The 17,585-nt window shown below is 31.6% G+C and overlaps 1 protein-coding gene across 2 annotated transcripts; it reads left to right on the top strand.

The window, feature by feature from the left end:
- Positions 1-1,819: 1,819 nt before the first annotated feature.
- On the top strand, positions 1,820-16,844 carry LOC134725935 (probable ATP-dependent RNA helicase DDX5). 2 transcript variants are annotated; one of them, XM_063590233.1, is made up of 14 exons: positions 1,820-2,014; positions 3,736-4,033; positions 4,863-4,959; positions 5,618-5,751; positions 6,029-6,094; positions 6,517-6,658; positions 7,031-7,191; positions 7,855-8,027; positions 10,054-10,164; positions 10,636-10,697; positions 11,486-11,545; positions 13,509-13,742; positions 14,648-14,718; positions 15,568-15,686. In XM_063590233.1, exons 1-13 carry the CDS (start codon positions 1,965-1,967, stop codon positions 14,674-14,676), a joined length of 1,617 nt encoding a protein of 538 aa, XP_063446303.1. In that variant the 5' UTR covers positions 1,820-1,964; the 3' UTR covers positions 14,677-14,718; positions 15,568-15,686. The 2 variants fall into 2 exon arrangements, with proteins under 2 accessions (XP_063446303.1, XP_063446302.1); XM_063590232.1 differs by lacking the exon at positions 14,648-14,718 and having other exon boundaries at positions 15,568-16,844.
- The last annotated feature ends 741 nt before the right edge of the window (positions 16,845-17,585 follow it).

The following is a 17,585-nucleotide window of genomic DNA, read 5'->3' on the forward strand; positions in this document are numbered from 1 at the left end:
ATTATAATATAATTTTCAAACATAATGTAAAGTAAATTAAAAATAGGTTAAACAAAGTACATAATATGATTGATTTTGATTTAGTTAATTGATATAATATTAAAGAAAATGAAGTAGGCAATTTGTAAATAATAAAACATATAATATAATATGACCAATAGTATATAAGTATACAAGTATATAAGCAACCATTTTTTTTCCAAAAAGGGGGGCCTGGGCCCCCTGTCACCCCCCTAAATCCGCCTCTGATAATAATGACTGTTACCTTACATATAGACAAAATCCTTCCATTTTAATGTAATGTGAATTGATAATATAGCATCAATGCTTAAATATTTACCAATTACGATTTTCGTATAATGTAAAATTCTGAACACGAATAATAAGCCAACGTCAAGAGTGGTAAAAATTATAATTTGACCATAACCGGCAACATAATTTTCTTTAAATTTTTGGTGTAGAAATAATAGCGTTAAGTACTTTCCCCTACTTACTAAAAACTATCAAATTTAAGCATTGAGCTTTACTTTCTGCATTATATCACGTACATGCATAAGGAAAACGAATGAGAATTTATCAGTCTAAATGCCAAACAATAGGATTTACATTATAATATATTCAAATTACCAGTGGGGCGATTTGTCCTGCTTCCACCACTATGGGCCAGATGGAATATTGTTAAAAAAAATAAAAAAATCCAATAGTGTATAAAGCGTGAAATTGAGATATTAAATTAATCATCTGGTTCGATCATGTGCCATTTGGCCATGTAATAAAAGTCGTTTCGGCCATTTCGATCATACTTTGAATTTTTTTTTTTTTTAAACTTTTACAGTAATGATGTTTTAATTAAGTTTTAATAAATATTTACTTACTCCTATTTTCTAATTCAAAATATTGATAGCCATAATGTACCCGGCGAAAAACCATATAACCGAAACGACCTTTGGCCGAAATGGATTTTATCCGAAACGTCTGGAAAATCTTTCGGCTTCAGACATTTCGACCATGTACAATTTCGGCCAATGTGAGAAAAGGCGTTTCGGCCATTTCGTCTATATGATTTATCTTATATACCCTTTATAACCTTGAAAATATTATTCTTTTTAAAATATATATTCAGATGCAGTTCAAATTCAGAGTTCTAATGCATACAAAATTTAATAGAAATAAAAAAAATAGCAATGACAATGAAAACATCTAGGCAGTGGGACCTAGTTTTACAAAAAAATATATACTTTGCAGTATTGCCAGTTGAGAATCAGTTGAACTTGAAGTTTTGAAAAATTCTCGTATTGGCAAACGAAAACTGTCATGCGACAGAAGATGTTTGTCGACTAAGATTGTTAAAACGAAGGGGAAGGCACAGTTTTCTGCAAGCCATACTGAATATAATTTGTGAATAGGGTATAGATGACAGTTTTAGAGGCCACGTGTACTTTATCCGATAATTCAGCAGAACAGGCTTATACCCGAAACGTCAAGAAAGCTCAAATACAAGTGTGAGAACATTTTCGTTTTATTTCTTATAACATGCAAGAGTCATATGTATGATCTGGTTGTTATGCAGAAAATGTAGACAACTGCATAGGTAGGCGTACCGTCTTGGGGACAGGACAATATTTTTTAGCCCCCCCCCCCCCCTTTCTTCAAAAATCCGTAATTTTCTTATGTTTTCCAATAATTTAAAAAAAACATGTAAAGATAGATATTTTTTGTGTCTTAAAGTTATATTAAGACCGTTATTTAGTTTAGTAAACTATAGAAGTCTTAGCTCTAACTAAAAAGCGAGGTTATCTAAAGGAACATAAAAATCAACAAATAAATGACGTAATTTACGCGCATTAATACAGACACTCATGCGTTCTTTTTGAGTCCATTGAACAACGGACGTACAGTGAGGAAGAAGACCTTGAAACAAGAAAATACATTTAAGAACTAATTTGAAGAACAAAACACAAACTATGTCATACAGAGGAAGAGACCACAATTCTGGACGATCAGATCGTAAAGGGTAATTATTAATAATTCTTGTTTTCAGAAATTCAGTTTAAAAAAAATGACTATTGTTCAGACTTTGAGAAGTAGTTCCTTGCATAAATTTTGGAACGCATTAGACATTTGTCTTAAAAGAATGAGTTCTCTAAAGTTGAAATAATTATTAGTATATTTCAAGGACGAAACATAACCACACTGACAAAGATTGTTCAAAATTCTCTTAACTTTGCGATTTGAAAAAAATAAAAGATCACGACAGGTGTACGTGCATGATCACTAACCGGACGTTCAAACCTCCATTGTAAGTGTAATATTAGTCCAAATAATTATGACATCTTGATAGGCTATTATAATTTTTTTCTTTGACGCCTTACATGTTGATGTAAGGCGTCAAAGAAAAAAATTATAATAGCCTTTCAAGACGTCATAATTATTTGGACTAGCGTAATATGGGTTAATTGTTATATTTAATATCAAAAAAATATCTTGTTATTTAGTTTTTTAGTCACAAGTTAGGTGCCAAATACACTGGACTGCATGGTAGTTTTATAACTTGTTGAAACTTTTCTCAAAGAATACATGTTCCTGAAATTTGGAATATTTTTTTATCATCTTCTATAATTTTCCTGTAATGACTTTATTATTAAAATTAAGAAGACTGACTTTTGTAGCTGTCCCTTATATGATGAACTTGTCCCTTTTTATATGAAAATGGAGAAAATTCATCATGTAAGGACCAACTTCAAAATGTGGTCTTCCTTTGTAAAGGGGGTAAGATTTCTTTCAACATTGGAGCAAAAAAAAAGGTTTTAGCAGCCTTCACGCTTAACTTTTGAGTCTACAAGTCGGAAGCTTTTTTGAAATTTTAGTTGGATTCTTTGGGCTTGTACAGGTTGGGAACAAACCCTCTCTACGGTGATTATACCTGTATAGAGGGATAAACCTTCTATAGAGGGGTATTTTTGTTTAGACTGGATTTAAATCAAAACAGGGCAGAATGGCATTCTCTACTTAGTATGGCAGTAACCTGCAACAGTTGATGCACCAATTAATGTACTTAGTTTAATATGCACATGCCCAGTTTGCTGCTTATCTGACTAAATATAAAATCTATTGTTCACCATGATTGAAAGCTGTGATGATCAGGTAAATTCTACTCGCTTATGCCTCACTGAACAGAATTTCTATTGTTAGATTTAACATGAAATTTAAAGGTTAACTATTCCTTTTGATGTTGATCAGGTGTTCAGATAGGTATACAATAGATTTCAAGTTTTGTCACTTTAGCAGAAAACGGGTTCTCCCATTTTTTAGTAAAGTGCATATGTTGATGCACATACTGCTAGATATTATAGCCAATATAATTAGAAAATGCCATTCTGCCCTAATTTGCTTTAAATCCAGTGCAAACACAAATACCCCTCTAATAAGGGATAATTTTATCCCTCTAAAGAAGGTTTATCCCTCTATACAGGTATACGTATAATCACCATCCAGGGGGTTTGTTCCCAACCTGTTGTAGAGATGAATTTTACAAGCCGAAGCATGAAGCCTGTATTAATAAGTATGGCCATATTTTATAGAATTAAAAAAGTATGGTTGTGTTTACACCACAAAATTTTCAAACATATTCACATGTATAAGTTGTAAGGAATGATAAATATAACTATAAATAATTGAAATTTTAATAGTTTCTGTGAAGGTTGTTTAAATATATGCAAAAATAATTTTATTTAGATATGGAGACTATGGTGGAAGTGACCTTCCAAAGGCATTTGGATCAACCAGTCATAATTTTAGAGATGGAGGTAGTGGTGGACGAGGTGGTGGTGGCTATGGTGGTAGAGGCAGAGGAGGAAGAGGTGGTGGGGGAGGAGGATTTGGTGGACGTGGAGGAAGTTTTGGTGGAGGACAGAGAAATAAAAATGATCAGCCAGGAGCTAACTTACATAAACCTAAATGGGACATGAGCCGACTTATGACCTTTGAGAAAAATTTCTACAAAGAACATCCAAATGTTGCAGCTCGACAACAGGTATTTCCTTAAAATTAACATAAACTTACCAAATATAAGTATCAATTTAAATATTTAAAAAAGAAAATTCACTGCAATTATTTAAAGTTGCAACCCCTAATTGAAACAGCAAAACTAAAATAATATTGAGAACTTGTTCTTTACCAATATCAGTGATATTGTTGTCTTTTTTTCAAAACTACCTCTACCGTTTTTTATTGGGGAAAATGCATCTTTTTAATTGAAATTGGGAAATTTGTATTTTTATTCTCAACACATCTCCAATTTTTTGCTGACCTTTGCTGTCTGCTTTGCACTGTTTTTCATGTATATTTTGGTTGTCGGACATTTTCAACCTGAAAGGTACCTTTTGAAGGGGGGAAAGAAATCAAAACAATGATGGTACTTAATGCATTGAAAACCACATGTGTTACAAACACCATGATGATTCTGATCTGACAGAAAACTGAATCTCAAAAGTGCTTTCTAGTACCAAAATGATAACATGAATACAAAATTTACAACATTACTACCAATGCCATCACTGTTTTGGGAAAATGTCAAACTTTTTGGGAGGATTTTTAATCCATTTTTTTTAGTAATTGGGAATTTTCTCTAGGGGAAAAGGCCGAATTTCGGCTGTAATTTGAGACACAATATCACTGAATATCCTACTTGATTTTCCTATTCTGTAGAGACACGCATGAAAATGTGCATGTAGTTGTGAAGCACATTGCTACATACATGTATGTAGATTGTTACGCATAGATAGACAAACATGCAAGTCAAGATATGTATTGAATATGGGAAGGTTCAGTTAAAGCATTAAACGTCTTTAATTTTTTGGCAGCATGAAGTTATGACCTACTACACAACAAAGCAGATTTCAGTTAAAGGAAATGATTTGCCTAAACCAGTATTACAGTTTGAAGAAGCAGCTTTTCCAGGTAAGTTTATATGTTGTAGCATTTGATATGTGTAATTGATGAATTCAAGTGTAGGGCCACAATTAAAAATATTTTGGTTTTCCCAAACCCTACAGAAAGGTTGAGACAGTGGGTAGGTAGGTAGGCATTTTCTTTTTTGTTTTTTCAAAAAGAGAAATTGAAGTATCGGGTGTTTATTAGTCTTCATGACTATTTGATTAAAAAAAAACTTCTTCAAATCAGGACAATAAAAGAATTTTGAGTAGGCAGCTTTATTCTGGGTGGTACAATGGGCAAACAAACCTATCTTTTTTATGGCCTAGAAATACTTTGAGGCACAGTAAAGCATATTAATTAATGCATTCAGGTTCTTTTCATAATTGATTGTCTTTTCTAATATCTGTATCAAAATATGTTTTAAACCACACAAGAAAAGGTAACCAAAAATTTTCTGATATTTATGCTCACGTAGTAATTTGTCACATTGGCAACTAAACAGGAAAAAAGAATAATGTTTGCCAATTTTGAAGACGTGTCAACTGATTTTTTTTTTATAATTCATATTGATAATAAATTTACTAGTGTAATTGGATAACATTTAATTTATATTTAAATGTATGCTATATTAAAGTGTTGTATTATATGTGATTATTATTATTTTTATTGTTTTGCTTAATAGATTATGTTATGCAGAGTATCCAAAGACAAAACTGGGAAAGCCCAACAGCTATTCAATCTGTTGGGTGGCCTGCAGCACTTAGTGGCAGAGATATGGTTGGAATAGCACAAACTGGTTCAGGAAAAACTGCAGGGGTAGGTCAAACTTGAAACATTGTTAAAGCATCATTTAATTATCAATACAGATCTTGAGGAAAACAGAAAAGTAAGAAATACTTGTAAAATAAAGAAATTATTAAAACACGGTTAATTGACATAATTCTTTTCTTTGAGAAGCAAATCTAATGTATACATTTACTTTCAATGTTCTGTGTATATTTTGTTGAAGATATTTAATGCATTTCTGATTACACCTGCACTACATTAACAAAAACAAGTCTTTTTCTTAATAGATTTCACTGTTTACTTTCAGTTCATGTTACCAGCCATTGTACACATAATGAATCAGCCACATCTACTGAGAGGAGATGGACCAATTGTAAGTATACATGTATTGTTGAGAATTGAATTAAGTCTTGATTTTAATTTCTTCATCCATGCATGAAAAATTCATAATTTTGTAGTAAATCGGTATCGCCAAAAAAAAATACATGTCTGTTTCCAGTTTCCGACCGACCTAACTTTTTTGGCCTAATAATATATGGCTGCTTTACATAGGTTACTGTACACTGCATAAAATTTAGAAAATGATCTAATATTTTTCAATTAACTGGAAAAGGTATTTTTATTCAGTTATTGTTGAATATAGTAACAGTATATGTGGAAAGGTATTCAAATCATGTTTCACACTAAATGCAATTCCAAGAAATTATTAAAACTTGTGAATCGGAGGAACTATGTCCTTTGTTTTTGATTGAGGGTGGTTTTGTACCTATTTTATCATTAAGTAACTTTTTCCAGGTTCTAGTCTTAGTGCCAACCAGAGAACTTGCCCAACAAGTACAGGAAGTTGCTAACGAATTTGGAAGACAATCAAGGATCAGAAATGTGTGTGTATATGGTGGATCTCCTAAAGGACCACAAATCAGAGATTTAGAAAGAGGTTTGTAATGTCTTCCTGTCCAAATGCCAGTATTAATTTATTTGAATAGAATCAGAAATCTGAAACTATGATTGAATTATATTATTTAGGTCATCTCTAGCTTTTTGAAATGGAAGATAAATTTCTGGATGGAATTTAGGAAAAAATCCAGAATTTTAGTGCAATAAGAGCTGAAATGGAAAGTTTATAAACAAGCTGGTTTTATATTTTTAAATTTAGAGAACAAAAATAATATGTTTCTTTCATAGATATTTGTCACACTTAAAAGAGTATTCAATACAAATAATGCTATGTATCAATCCAACAGCATACAATCTTGGACAACTATTATCTTAGAAAATGTTTGAATATTATCAATTTACTTATTCTTAGGATCTGAAATATGTATAGCCACTCCAGGCAGATTGATAGATTTATTGGAGGCCGAAAAAACAACATTGAAAAGATGTACATACTTAGTACTAGATGAAGCTGACAGAATGTTGGACATGGGATTTGAACCTCAAATCAGAAAAATTGTAGATCAAATAAGAGTAAGTAGTGAATCTTGTGGTGGTCCCTGGCTGTTTTCTGCTCGTCGGTCAGACTGTTGTCTGGCTGACACATTCACCCTTTCCATTCTTAATTTTGAATTCCCCCCCCCCCCCCCCCCCCCCCTCTAGTAAAAATTTTCATAACTTGCATGCCTCAAGGGTGTTGGGTAACAGTTATGTGCCTCAAGGGTGTTAGGTAACAGTTATGTGTTCTATGTGAACAAAGATTTGCTACCGTAGATTGGAACCAAGTCTTTGAATTATTTTTACTGAAATGCAGAACACAGAAACATTCTTGTTGCATTGTATTTATTTAAACAAAAATTAGAAGTTGTCAAAATCTGCACCTATGCATCAAGTTCATGTTAAAACAGAATGTCTGCAGGTTAAAAGTACAAGTTTAAAGTTAGAATTTAAGTGCACTGATTTAATTTTATTACGTCTGGACCCTCAATTGTAATAATAGCAACCTCCAAATGCATGAAAAGAAATAAAATGTAAACAACATTCACTACACTTAAGAAAAAAAGTTAGTGTTGAATATTTCTGTCTAATAAATTAAACTCTGTAGCTTTTCAAAATTATTCTGTATTGATTGTGTAGTAGGTGAAATCAAAAAAGGAAATGAGAAAATTCACTTTATGTATATTTTTTCTTTTGCAGCCTGATAGACAAACTTTGATGTGGAGTGCTACTTGGCCAAAAGAAGTGAAAACATTAGCAGATGAATTTCTGCGTGATAACATCATGATGAATATAGGAGCCCTTCAAATCCATGCCAATCATAATATATTACAGATAATTGATGTGTGTACAGAAACAGAAAAAGACTACAAGTAATTATAATTAGGCTTAAATTAAAATATTGTTTGTTTGCAGTTTACCGACCGACCCTTGAAAATCCTCCCGACTGTGAAAATTTTATTGCTTTAAATTTGAAGAATTTTTTTTTAATACCTCTATTGACGCGATCTGGAACTTTGGGTCCTTTCGGGAAATGATTTAAAGTCTGGGTCAATTACGCATTTCAAGTATGGTTTTTCTTAGCTTCCTGTCAAGCGTTCATGTGACCATTTAATGATAAAGCACATGGAAATTGTTTACAGGTATCCATGAAGTCACAGAGTTGTACTTTACGCTGTCGTATCGTGTCAATTTTAAGACAAATAACAAACAAAAAAGTTTATTAGTAAACTGTTTATACAGATTCAGGCACATGTAATGATGTGTGATGATATCATTGACGATGATGCAGCGGATATTCATCACTGACACGATAACCATTCTGAGGGGGAGGACAGGGGTAAGGGAGACAGGGAGAAAGGGGGTAGGAGAAAGGAGTAAGGGATGGGAGAAAAGAGAAAGGGGGTAGGAGAAAGGAGAGGAAGGCTGGGAGAAAGGAGAAAAAGTTGGTGAAAAAATAAAATATCTCTCTTTTTTCGGGTAAATTAAAAAAAAAAAAAAATAAGGAGAAGAGGGCTAGGAGAAAGGAGAATAGGGGTGGTAGAAGGGTACCCCCTGTCTTTCCCCTCCATTCTGTCTCAAACAAATCGGGTTCAGAATCTGTGGAGCCTGACTTTATGGAACCAATTTCAGTGGTTAAATAATTCGACAGCAGCTTGAAGTATGACATATTTTCTACAAATCGTTGTGAAGACGACAAAGATGAAACCACTCCTCCGTGACTTAAATCTTCATGGATATTTATAATTATGCCTGTACGGAGGAAGAGCTCATTTGAAATGTTAATGGATATAGATCATGCAAAATTAATAAGAAGCAACCCTAACTACACAAAGATGTAGAGAAAATGAATGGTTAGCTTGAAAAATAAATATACTCTCTCTATATTAAGTCTATCTTCGATTGCAATAAGTATGCTCCTTTAGGATAAGGGGGGCTGTCCCACTCATTGCAATTATTCTCTTTCTTTCAATATTAAATATACCCAAACTGTGTGGCCTGTGTGAATTCAATTAAAACATGTCCTTAGGAGCTATGCTGGCAATTTTTTTTATGCATTACAAACATTTCAGTACAGACCATTTACTTTTAATGGGGTGCTATGGATATCACCCCTAACTTAAATTTTTTTTTAGGTTTCATTAAAGCCTGGCAAAAATATAACCTTATCACATATAATTAAATATTGTTAGAAATATGAAAACAGTTGGATGTCTTAATACTTTTTTTTCAAGTTGCCTTTTTTTCAATTGAGGAAGATTCAATGGTTACTTTTTTTTTTTTTATTAAAAATACACTCTTTAATAATTGTCTTATAAATCTATAATATATACATTTTTCTGATGAAAATACTCTACTCATGAAAACATTTTCATCAAGAAGCATACATGTCTGAATATATTTCTTTAAAACAGTTCTATAGTCATAATGACATTCCTTTTTTATAAGTGTTCCAGTATTTAATAATTATACCATATTTTATGTCATAAATTGGATAATGACACTATGTTAAAGTTTCAGTTTTGGTTAAAAAGTTTTTTTATCCGAAAATGCCTGTTCATTTGATGTTGGTTTTCAGCATATCCAGTGTTTGTTGTTTTAAAATGTTTTTTTTTCTTCACAAGAAACTTGGTTTAGTGTAACTGCTTGTTTAAACTGTATTTTGGCTGATAAAATAAAATATTTTTCCTACCTACCGACCCTTCAGTCTGAAGATACAGTCGGAAAACTGCAAACAAACATATTTTTAAGGTTGGCCTTACATAATTTTCTAATTCATTTATATAACAACCAGACAGAATATGTTTCTTTGGAAGTATCTTCATGAAAGGAACTAAACCAATTGGTTGGAAATAAAATCTTAGTTTAGTCATATTTCTTTACAATTTTTTTTTATAGATTGATGAAATTATTAGACGAAATAATGCAAGAAAAAGAAAATAAAACAATAGTATTCACAGAAACAAAGAGAAGAGCTGATGAATTAACCAGGAGAATGAGAAGAGAAGGGTATGTATTTGATTGTTGATACAGTTTTGAATGGCAGAATGTAAAAATTGATCCTAAATGTTCGATTTCTATTTTATTTTAAATTGTTTATTTCAGATATTAAAAGCATGTAATTGCTATATAATTTTTAAAATGCTTAAGAATTTAGAGTAGGAAAAACATGTTTATATTTTACAGTTTAACAAAAAAAAAAAAAAAATGATTTTTTAGGCAATTTTTGTAATCTTTTACAAAAAATTAGTATGTTTGAAAGACCATTTTCTTTACAAATATAACCATATTACTTTATGTATTTATGTTAAACAACATGTTTATATTTTACAGTTTAACAAAAAAAAAAAAAAAATGATTTTTTAGGCAATTTTTGTAATCTTTTACAAAAAATTAGTATGTTTGAAAGACCATTTTCTTTACAAATATAACCATATTACTTTATGTATTTATGTTAAAAGATATTTGTTTTACTTGCAGATGGCCAGTAATGTGTATACATGGAGATAAAAATCAACAAGAAAGAGATTGGGTTCTACAAGGTAGGTTTTAAATAATGAAAGAATGGCTTTTAAAAACTAAACTGTGGATTCATTAATATTCATTGAATACCAATTTTTGTGGATACAGGAGAACCACAAATTTATATGTTCAGCCAATTACAAATTCTATATAGTAGTGAGTGCAGATTTTGTCAAAACCATGAAATTAGATATCCATGAACATGCAAGTTTTCCTTAAACCCTGAAAATTGGTACCCACAAAAATAAATGAATCTACAGTACATGAATTGAGACATTGTCAAAAAATATTCTTGTCTTATCTTTCTACTTTAAAATAGAGGTTATTAATTATGCTGCATTTATTGTTGGTACTGCTAATCACACAGGTCTAGTATAAAAAGAAATCTCCATAATGATAAGTCCTGATGTCGTTCCATAAATGTTAAGGGTTTTAAAATTAAGCTGATAACTATAGAATATAACATGATACTTCATCATATTCTGTTCATAATACTTTTCTAAGTAAAGTATTCTTTACTACTCTTATAATTTGGAACTAACAAATAGTTTTGTTTTTTTTCATTAGAAAGCTATACAAAAAAAATATTCTGGACTTATTCATAACTTTTAAAATACCTGACAAATATTATCTGATGATATATGGGGCCGTCAGAATATAAAGTTGATTGCTTTGTTTGATATAATTATATTGTATATGTATGAAATAGTGTTAATGTAATGTTTTCATTGTTTTTTATTATCTTAATTCAGAATTTAGAGTAGGAAAAACATGTATAAATTATTGTATTTTGTTAATTTTTTTTCAGAATTCAGAGTAGGAAAAACACCAATTCTAATAGCAACAGATGTAGCATCCAGAGGTCTAGGTTTGTACTCAAAAACTGTCACTAGTGACAAAGTATATATAATGAGTTAGATTATGACCGAATTGAGCTAATTGATCAGTCATTTTGAAGTAAAAACAGTCTTGATAATCATTTGATCAAAAAATTGTACCATTTATTAAAGTTGTGAGCGGTTTTGCATTATTTCAAACGAGTGTATTTTTTCTATTCACAATACTGATTTATTATTTTGCTTTTTCTTTTTGAATAGAAGCTTATCTCTTTAAAAAGAAGAGTTCCTGAATCAGCTTTCAATGTTGATCTTACGGAAATAACTTTGTAATAGACTTTTGTCTGGTACTGGCGTGGAGGATAATAATAGACTTTGCTTCGTGGAACTGACTGATGCTAAAGGAGGGAATGTGCATTTTCAAAAACTTGCAAAGAAACCTGAAAATAAGTTAAAAATGGGATATATATTAGAACTGCAGATGCACAAACCCTTCAAGGAATGCACTCCTAAACAGCTTGGAATGTAGATTCTACAAGACATGTCCTCAAGACTCAGTAAACAAATCAGAGAAGGTATTTGTATGGAGATAAAAACTTGCCAAAACACGAGTAGTTACAAGGGTTAAACAAGGAATAGAGCAAGCTGGCTGTTACAAATGGCCAAAAATAAATGGACGACCATTTTAATCGTCCATTATTTTTTCTTCTATTATTTTGATACTTTGCAATCTGTCAGCATACCACAATTATTGCAGTCTTGCTCTTATACATTTTTGTGATAACTATGAGATGTCTATCCCTTTCTCTTCATATATTTGCTTTAGAAATAGGACATACATGCATGTATATGTACAAGTCAGCATTTATCTAGTTATCACTATTGCTGCCTTTCTTTATTCAAAAGGTCTTATTTACTGAAAGAGAAAGATCTTTGAATTAGGGGGTCAAGCAGTTTTGAGCTCTCAACAGTGAACATGTCGATAAAAATGTGTGCTTTAATTGGCCAATCAAAAATATCAGATCATTTTTATGACATCTGTACCTTATTGTATTGTACTAGTCATAACGAAGCAGGTACTAAACCTGTTTGTTTTTATCTTTTGGGTTTTTATGTTTACTTTGGCCAAAGCGCAATATTGTAAAACAACATTGAAGATAACTGGGGGGAGGAAAGGATGAAATATTTTGTCCTTTATTTTAATTCTTTAGCTTTCTCAATAAGTTAAATTTGATCCCTTTCCTCCCCTTCAATTATAAATTATTGTATTGCACTATATATTTTTGGGGTTGATTGTTCTTAATTGTTATTTGTTAAATTTATTGTGCAATTCAAAATCAAGTATTTTGTAATCTAAAGGTCTTGTTATATCCATTATGAATGTATTTTATATGACTGCAAAGTTCTACCTATTGTGGAAATGTATATTGACTGCAAAGTTATTCTATTTGTGGATGTTGACATTTAAATTTGAAAGAGAATGTAGGTTTTGGCAAGTGACATACAAATAAATATGTGATGGGTTTAAGGAGAGCGAAGGATATGTGTTGATGCAGCATTCAGATGGAAAAGGAGTGCATGAATCATCAGTCGCAAAAGCAAAGTGCAGTATTGCATGCTCCCACTTGTCTCATGTTGTTTTCTGTTGGAAGTGCCTTGGGTTTAAGGTATTCTGATTGCAGGTATTTATTGTATGGATATAAGAACAAGGTAAGTCACTAATCATTTCCTTGTATTAAAATACTTGAGACCCAGGGTGAGAATGAAAACAGCATGACAGTTTCTTTTTTTCGTTATAAATAATAATTGGGAGTATGCATGTTTTATCAGTAAATAAATGCCATGTAACCAGACGTGTGTAAATGAGTTGATACTGTAATAATTAATACTAATTTATATTTATTTGCAGTATTACATTTGTAATGTACCAGTACTTATTTGTATTTCTCTTATTTTTTGTCACTTTTGTGCTTTGATCACATTTGGGACATACAGATGTAGACGATATCAAATTTGTGATAAACTTTGATTATCCCAACTCATCAGAGGACTATGTTCATAGAATAGGCAGAACAGCTCGTGCAAACAACACAGGAACAGCATACACATTCTTTACACAAAATAACTGTAAACAGGCTGCAGATTTGATAAGTGTACTACGAGAAGCCAATCAACAAGTGAATCCAAAACTAGTGCAACTTGGAGAAAGTGCTAGATTCTTAGGAAAAGGTAAACATCTTGGCAAATGTTTTGTGTAATAAAGATGCAACATAAATTTTCTTGCAATGTTCAATGAGAGCCTAGCCCTTTATCGGAATTAAGTAACTTCATCTTTTTTCATGACATTCAAGCCCTGCAAGAAGTGTCTATAAGTATTTTGTCCTCGCAATCAAATATTACCAACTTTTCTTAAGAGTACAAAATTTGGCATCAGGCATCATGTGAGGATGATTTTATAATGCATATTAAAAATTCAGTGCTCAACAACTTCCTGTTTACAGAAAACTTATAAATTTAAAGACATTGTTACTCTGAAATCTTCCTAATATATTAAACCTGGCTTTCTGAAATTTGGAATCTTTATTTTATGTTGGTCCATACATGCGAGATGCATTTCAAAATTCATTGCATATTTTCCTGTTTATAGCTTATACTTGTAGCACTAACAGAGTACCATTTGTTTTGTGAAAATAGCTCAAGTTTTCATGATGGTAACGGGTTATTGTAGAGATAAATGATGGAAAATTCAAGTAAAATAAATTTTAATTAGAAATAATGTGAGAAGTGGCCTTTTAATAATAAATGTTTTCAGGTGTATGAAGGTGGAGATTATGTGACAAAGCTTTCAGAAAAAAGAAAGGGGGGATAATAAACAGCATTGTTGATAAGGACTAGGACTATTCATTAAACGCTTTTTGAGGGTATCATTTATGTTTGTAGGACTATTGTAAGCAAAGTAAATCTTGATAAGTCCACATCCTTCCCTCCCATATCTATTTTAATGAACTAGTCCAAAGTAAAGGTGAACAGGTGAAATATTATAATAGACAGTTGATGGTCAGAAAAAGTTTGTTCCAAATTTTTAAAAACTTTTATGGAGCATTAAAAAATTTATTTCTTTTTGCTTTAATTAGGCCTGATCACAGAACCATTGTTTTGGTGAAGGGCCTTTGTTGACTTCTAGATGCTTCCATATTTTCTTCTTGTAAGTATTTTGACCATCAGTTGTTTTTTTGTACAGTGGACCAAGAAAATTTTAAATTGCTGACGTTTTTAAAAATTTTATTTTTCCAGGTTTTAGTAGGAAGTAAATAAGTTGCTTGTAACATGTGAAGTTATTCCTTAAAAAAAATAATCACTTTTAAATCTTTTGTCTCCAAATGTAGTGGCAAAATAAAATAGGCCTCAACAAACATCTTTAATTGAATAATTTAAATGTATGCTGATGCAATTTCCACCTTTTAATCATCATGAATATACTTGAAATGTTGTTGGCCACGTCAAGAAAAGAACAATCAAAACATTTGATTATGGGTATACTTGACTTTTTTATGGTTATGTAAAAAAGTTGTTGACTTGAGACTTGTAACCTACATTGAGGACTATAGAATGAATGGGAGGGTAGAGTTGATTACAAACTTGATACTTGATTTGACATTGATACAAAAGCTCTAAGAAAGCATTTTATTGAAAAAGCTGGGAATGTCATGTGCCACTATTTATATGATGGAAAATTTAATAAAAAAATTAAGTTATCAAGTGCTTACCCTGATAGAAAAGAAACTTGAAAGTAGCATTGAACTTGTGGAAAATACTGAAACATATTAATCTGATTTAATTGTATTTTCCTGAACCAAAAAATCTCCAATTCCTTTCTAATATTTGAACTTTTTTTTGTTTTATATTTAAAGTAACTTAAATAAAGGACACTTGACTAATAAGGATTTATTGCATTGTCAGTCAATATTGGAATATTTTCTTGGTCTACTGAAGTTGCATCAAGTATTTTTTTTTACTTTGGTAAACTTCCTCAAAATACAAATTTCTTTTTCAGGTCGTAATCGTTATAGCAGAGGAGGTGGTGGCGGACGGGACGACAGGAGAGGAGGAGGAGGACGTTTTGGTGATCGTGATTCAAGTAGAGGGGGTCGTGGGGGTGGGTTTGGGAATAAGGGGGGTTCATATGGATCTGGTGGAGGTGCAGGGGGTCGTTCAGGGTATGGGGCCAGCTCTGGGGGATCTAGTTTTGGTGGAGCAAATCGCAGTAGTGGATTTAGCAATGGGGAACAAAAAGGATTTGGAAATACAAGTGGAGCAACAAAAGGATTTGGAAATACAACTGGAGCAACAAAAGGATTTGGAAATACAACTGGAGCACAAAAAGGATTCGGAAATACTAGTGGAGGACAGAAAGGATTTGGAAATACTAGTGGTGGTTATAGCCAGTCTAGTGGAGGTTATAATCAAACACAAGATGGAGGTGGACATTATAATTTACGTCATCCACAACATGACGCATCACAGGGCCAAATGAATGGCTATAATAATGGTTATAGTGGACAATACACTCAGCAGCAATGGGGTAATCAGTGGGCCACTTCTTCACAACCTCCATTACCAGCTGGTAATCCACCCAAAATACCCCCACCTCCACCAGTATAAATCTCTAATTAGTCTCATGATTTTATCTCAATGTTGCAATGTAACTTTATTTATTGTCATATCATGTAAGTCCCATGTCATGTCATTCTCTACATGCAAAATTGTTATCAACTGACAGAAAATAAACAAAAGTGTACAAAATATTCTTAAATACTCATTTCTCCATAGTGATGTCTTTTATGATTTTATGAAATATTCATCTGTTCAGTTAATAACATTTTGATATTTTCTCATCTGTGCATATGATATAAGGGTCCAGTCAAATTTAGCACTACCAAGATATAAAAAAACATTTTTCAAGTGCTCAGTTTGCAAATAAATCCATGTTCATTTGTTTTTAATGTATGTAAAATAGGAAGTGTTTTATCATGTTTTATAAGGAAGTTAAATAGTTTTATTGTCTTTGCTCTGTATGACATAATAATGTGAAAAAAATAAAACAACTGAAGACAAATAAACTAATCGGGTCAGGTAAGTATAACATTCAAGGATATAAAAACTAAGAAATATAATGTAACAACTAGTTGGATAACTAGTAAAAGGATTTTTTTTAACATCTCATTTTTAGCCGGTCTGGCATTGACCACAAATTGTTGTTATTTTGTTATAGTGGTCATGTTTTACCACAACATGTAAGAAAAGAAATTAAAATAAAAAAATTGTAAATTACTTGTTTCAAATTACTGACATTACATTACATTGCAAATTTCTTGAAAAGCTGTCGAAAGGAGTTTTGGAGGTGGAAATTTAAATGTTTCCAGTTTATCTGCATTTCGAATTATGTTATATTATATATAGTTTAATAGTTTGATAAAAAGTTTACTGAGCTCTTTTCACTTTTATCCGGAGTTGAAAAGTTTTAAAGTTGGTCATGTATCATATGTATTGCAGAATCTTCATAGCACATTAGGTCTTGTATAATTGTTGCTCCACTTTGTTCATCTAAAATTCTGGTATGTCCCATATTTTTCTTGGCTTCTGTAGAAGGGAATTCATCTGGATAAGTTGTAAAGTGTAAAAAAAAAATCACATTCAACAGCTTAAAATTTGACAACACTCTAAATAGAACAATTGGGGAAAAAAATGTTCTGTAGTTTGTTTTCTGCTAGTGTTCGATTACTTGCAGCGAATCAGACCAAAACTTGATCATGGTTTGTATGTTTCCATGTTCCAGTAATTATTTTGGAGACTCAGATTTTCAATTCAAGTTGTATGTGGAATTGGTTGAGTTGTTAAAAAATATTGATGGAATTAATCTTATTCATTGAAATATTGTTGGTTATCATTTCCTTTTATGTCGTGAAAGTGGTCTCCACAAACGCCCTTATCAATATAAGATTGCACAGTCTGTAGTGTTGCCTGCTTTACTGACCATTGTTTTTATGTTGAGTCCTAAACATGAAGCTTGTC

Source organism: Mytilus trossulus, chromosome 7 (genome assembly GCF_036588685.1).
Source record: "Mytilus trossulus isolate FHL-02 chromosome 7, PNRI_Mtr1.1.1.hap1, whole genome shotgun sequence".
Lineage (NCBI taxonomy): Eukaryota > Metazoa > Mollusca > Bivalvia > Mytilida > Mytilidae > Mytilus > Mytilus trossulus.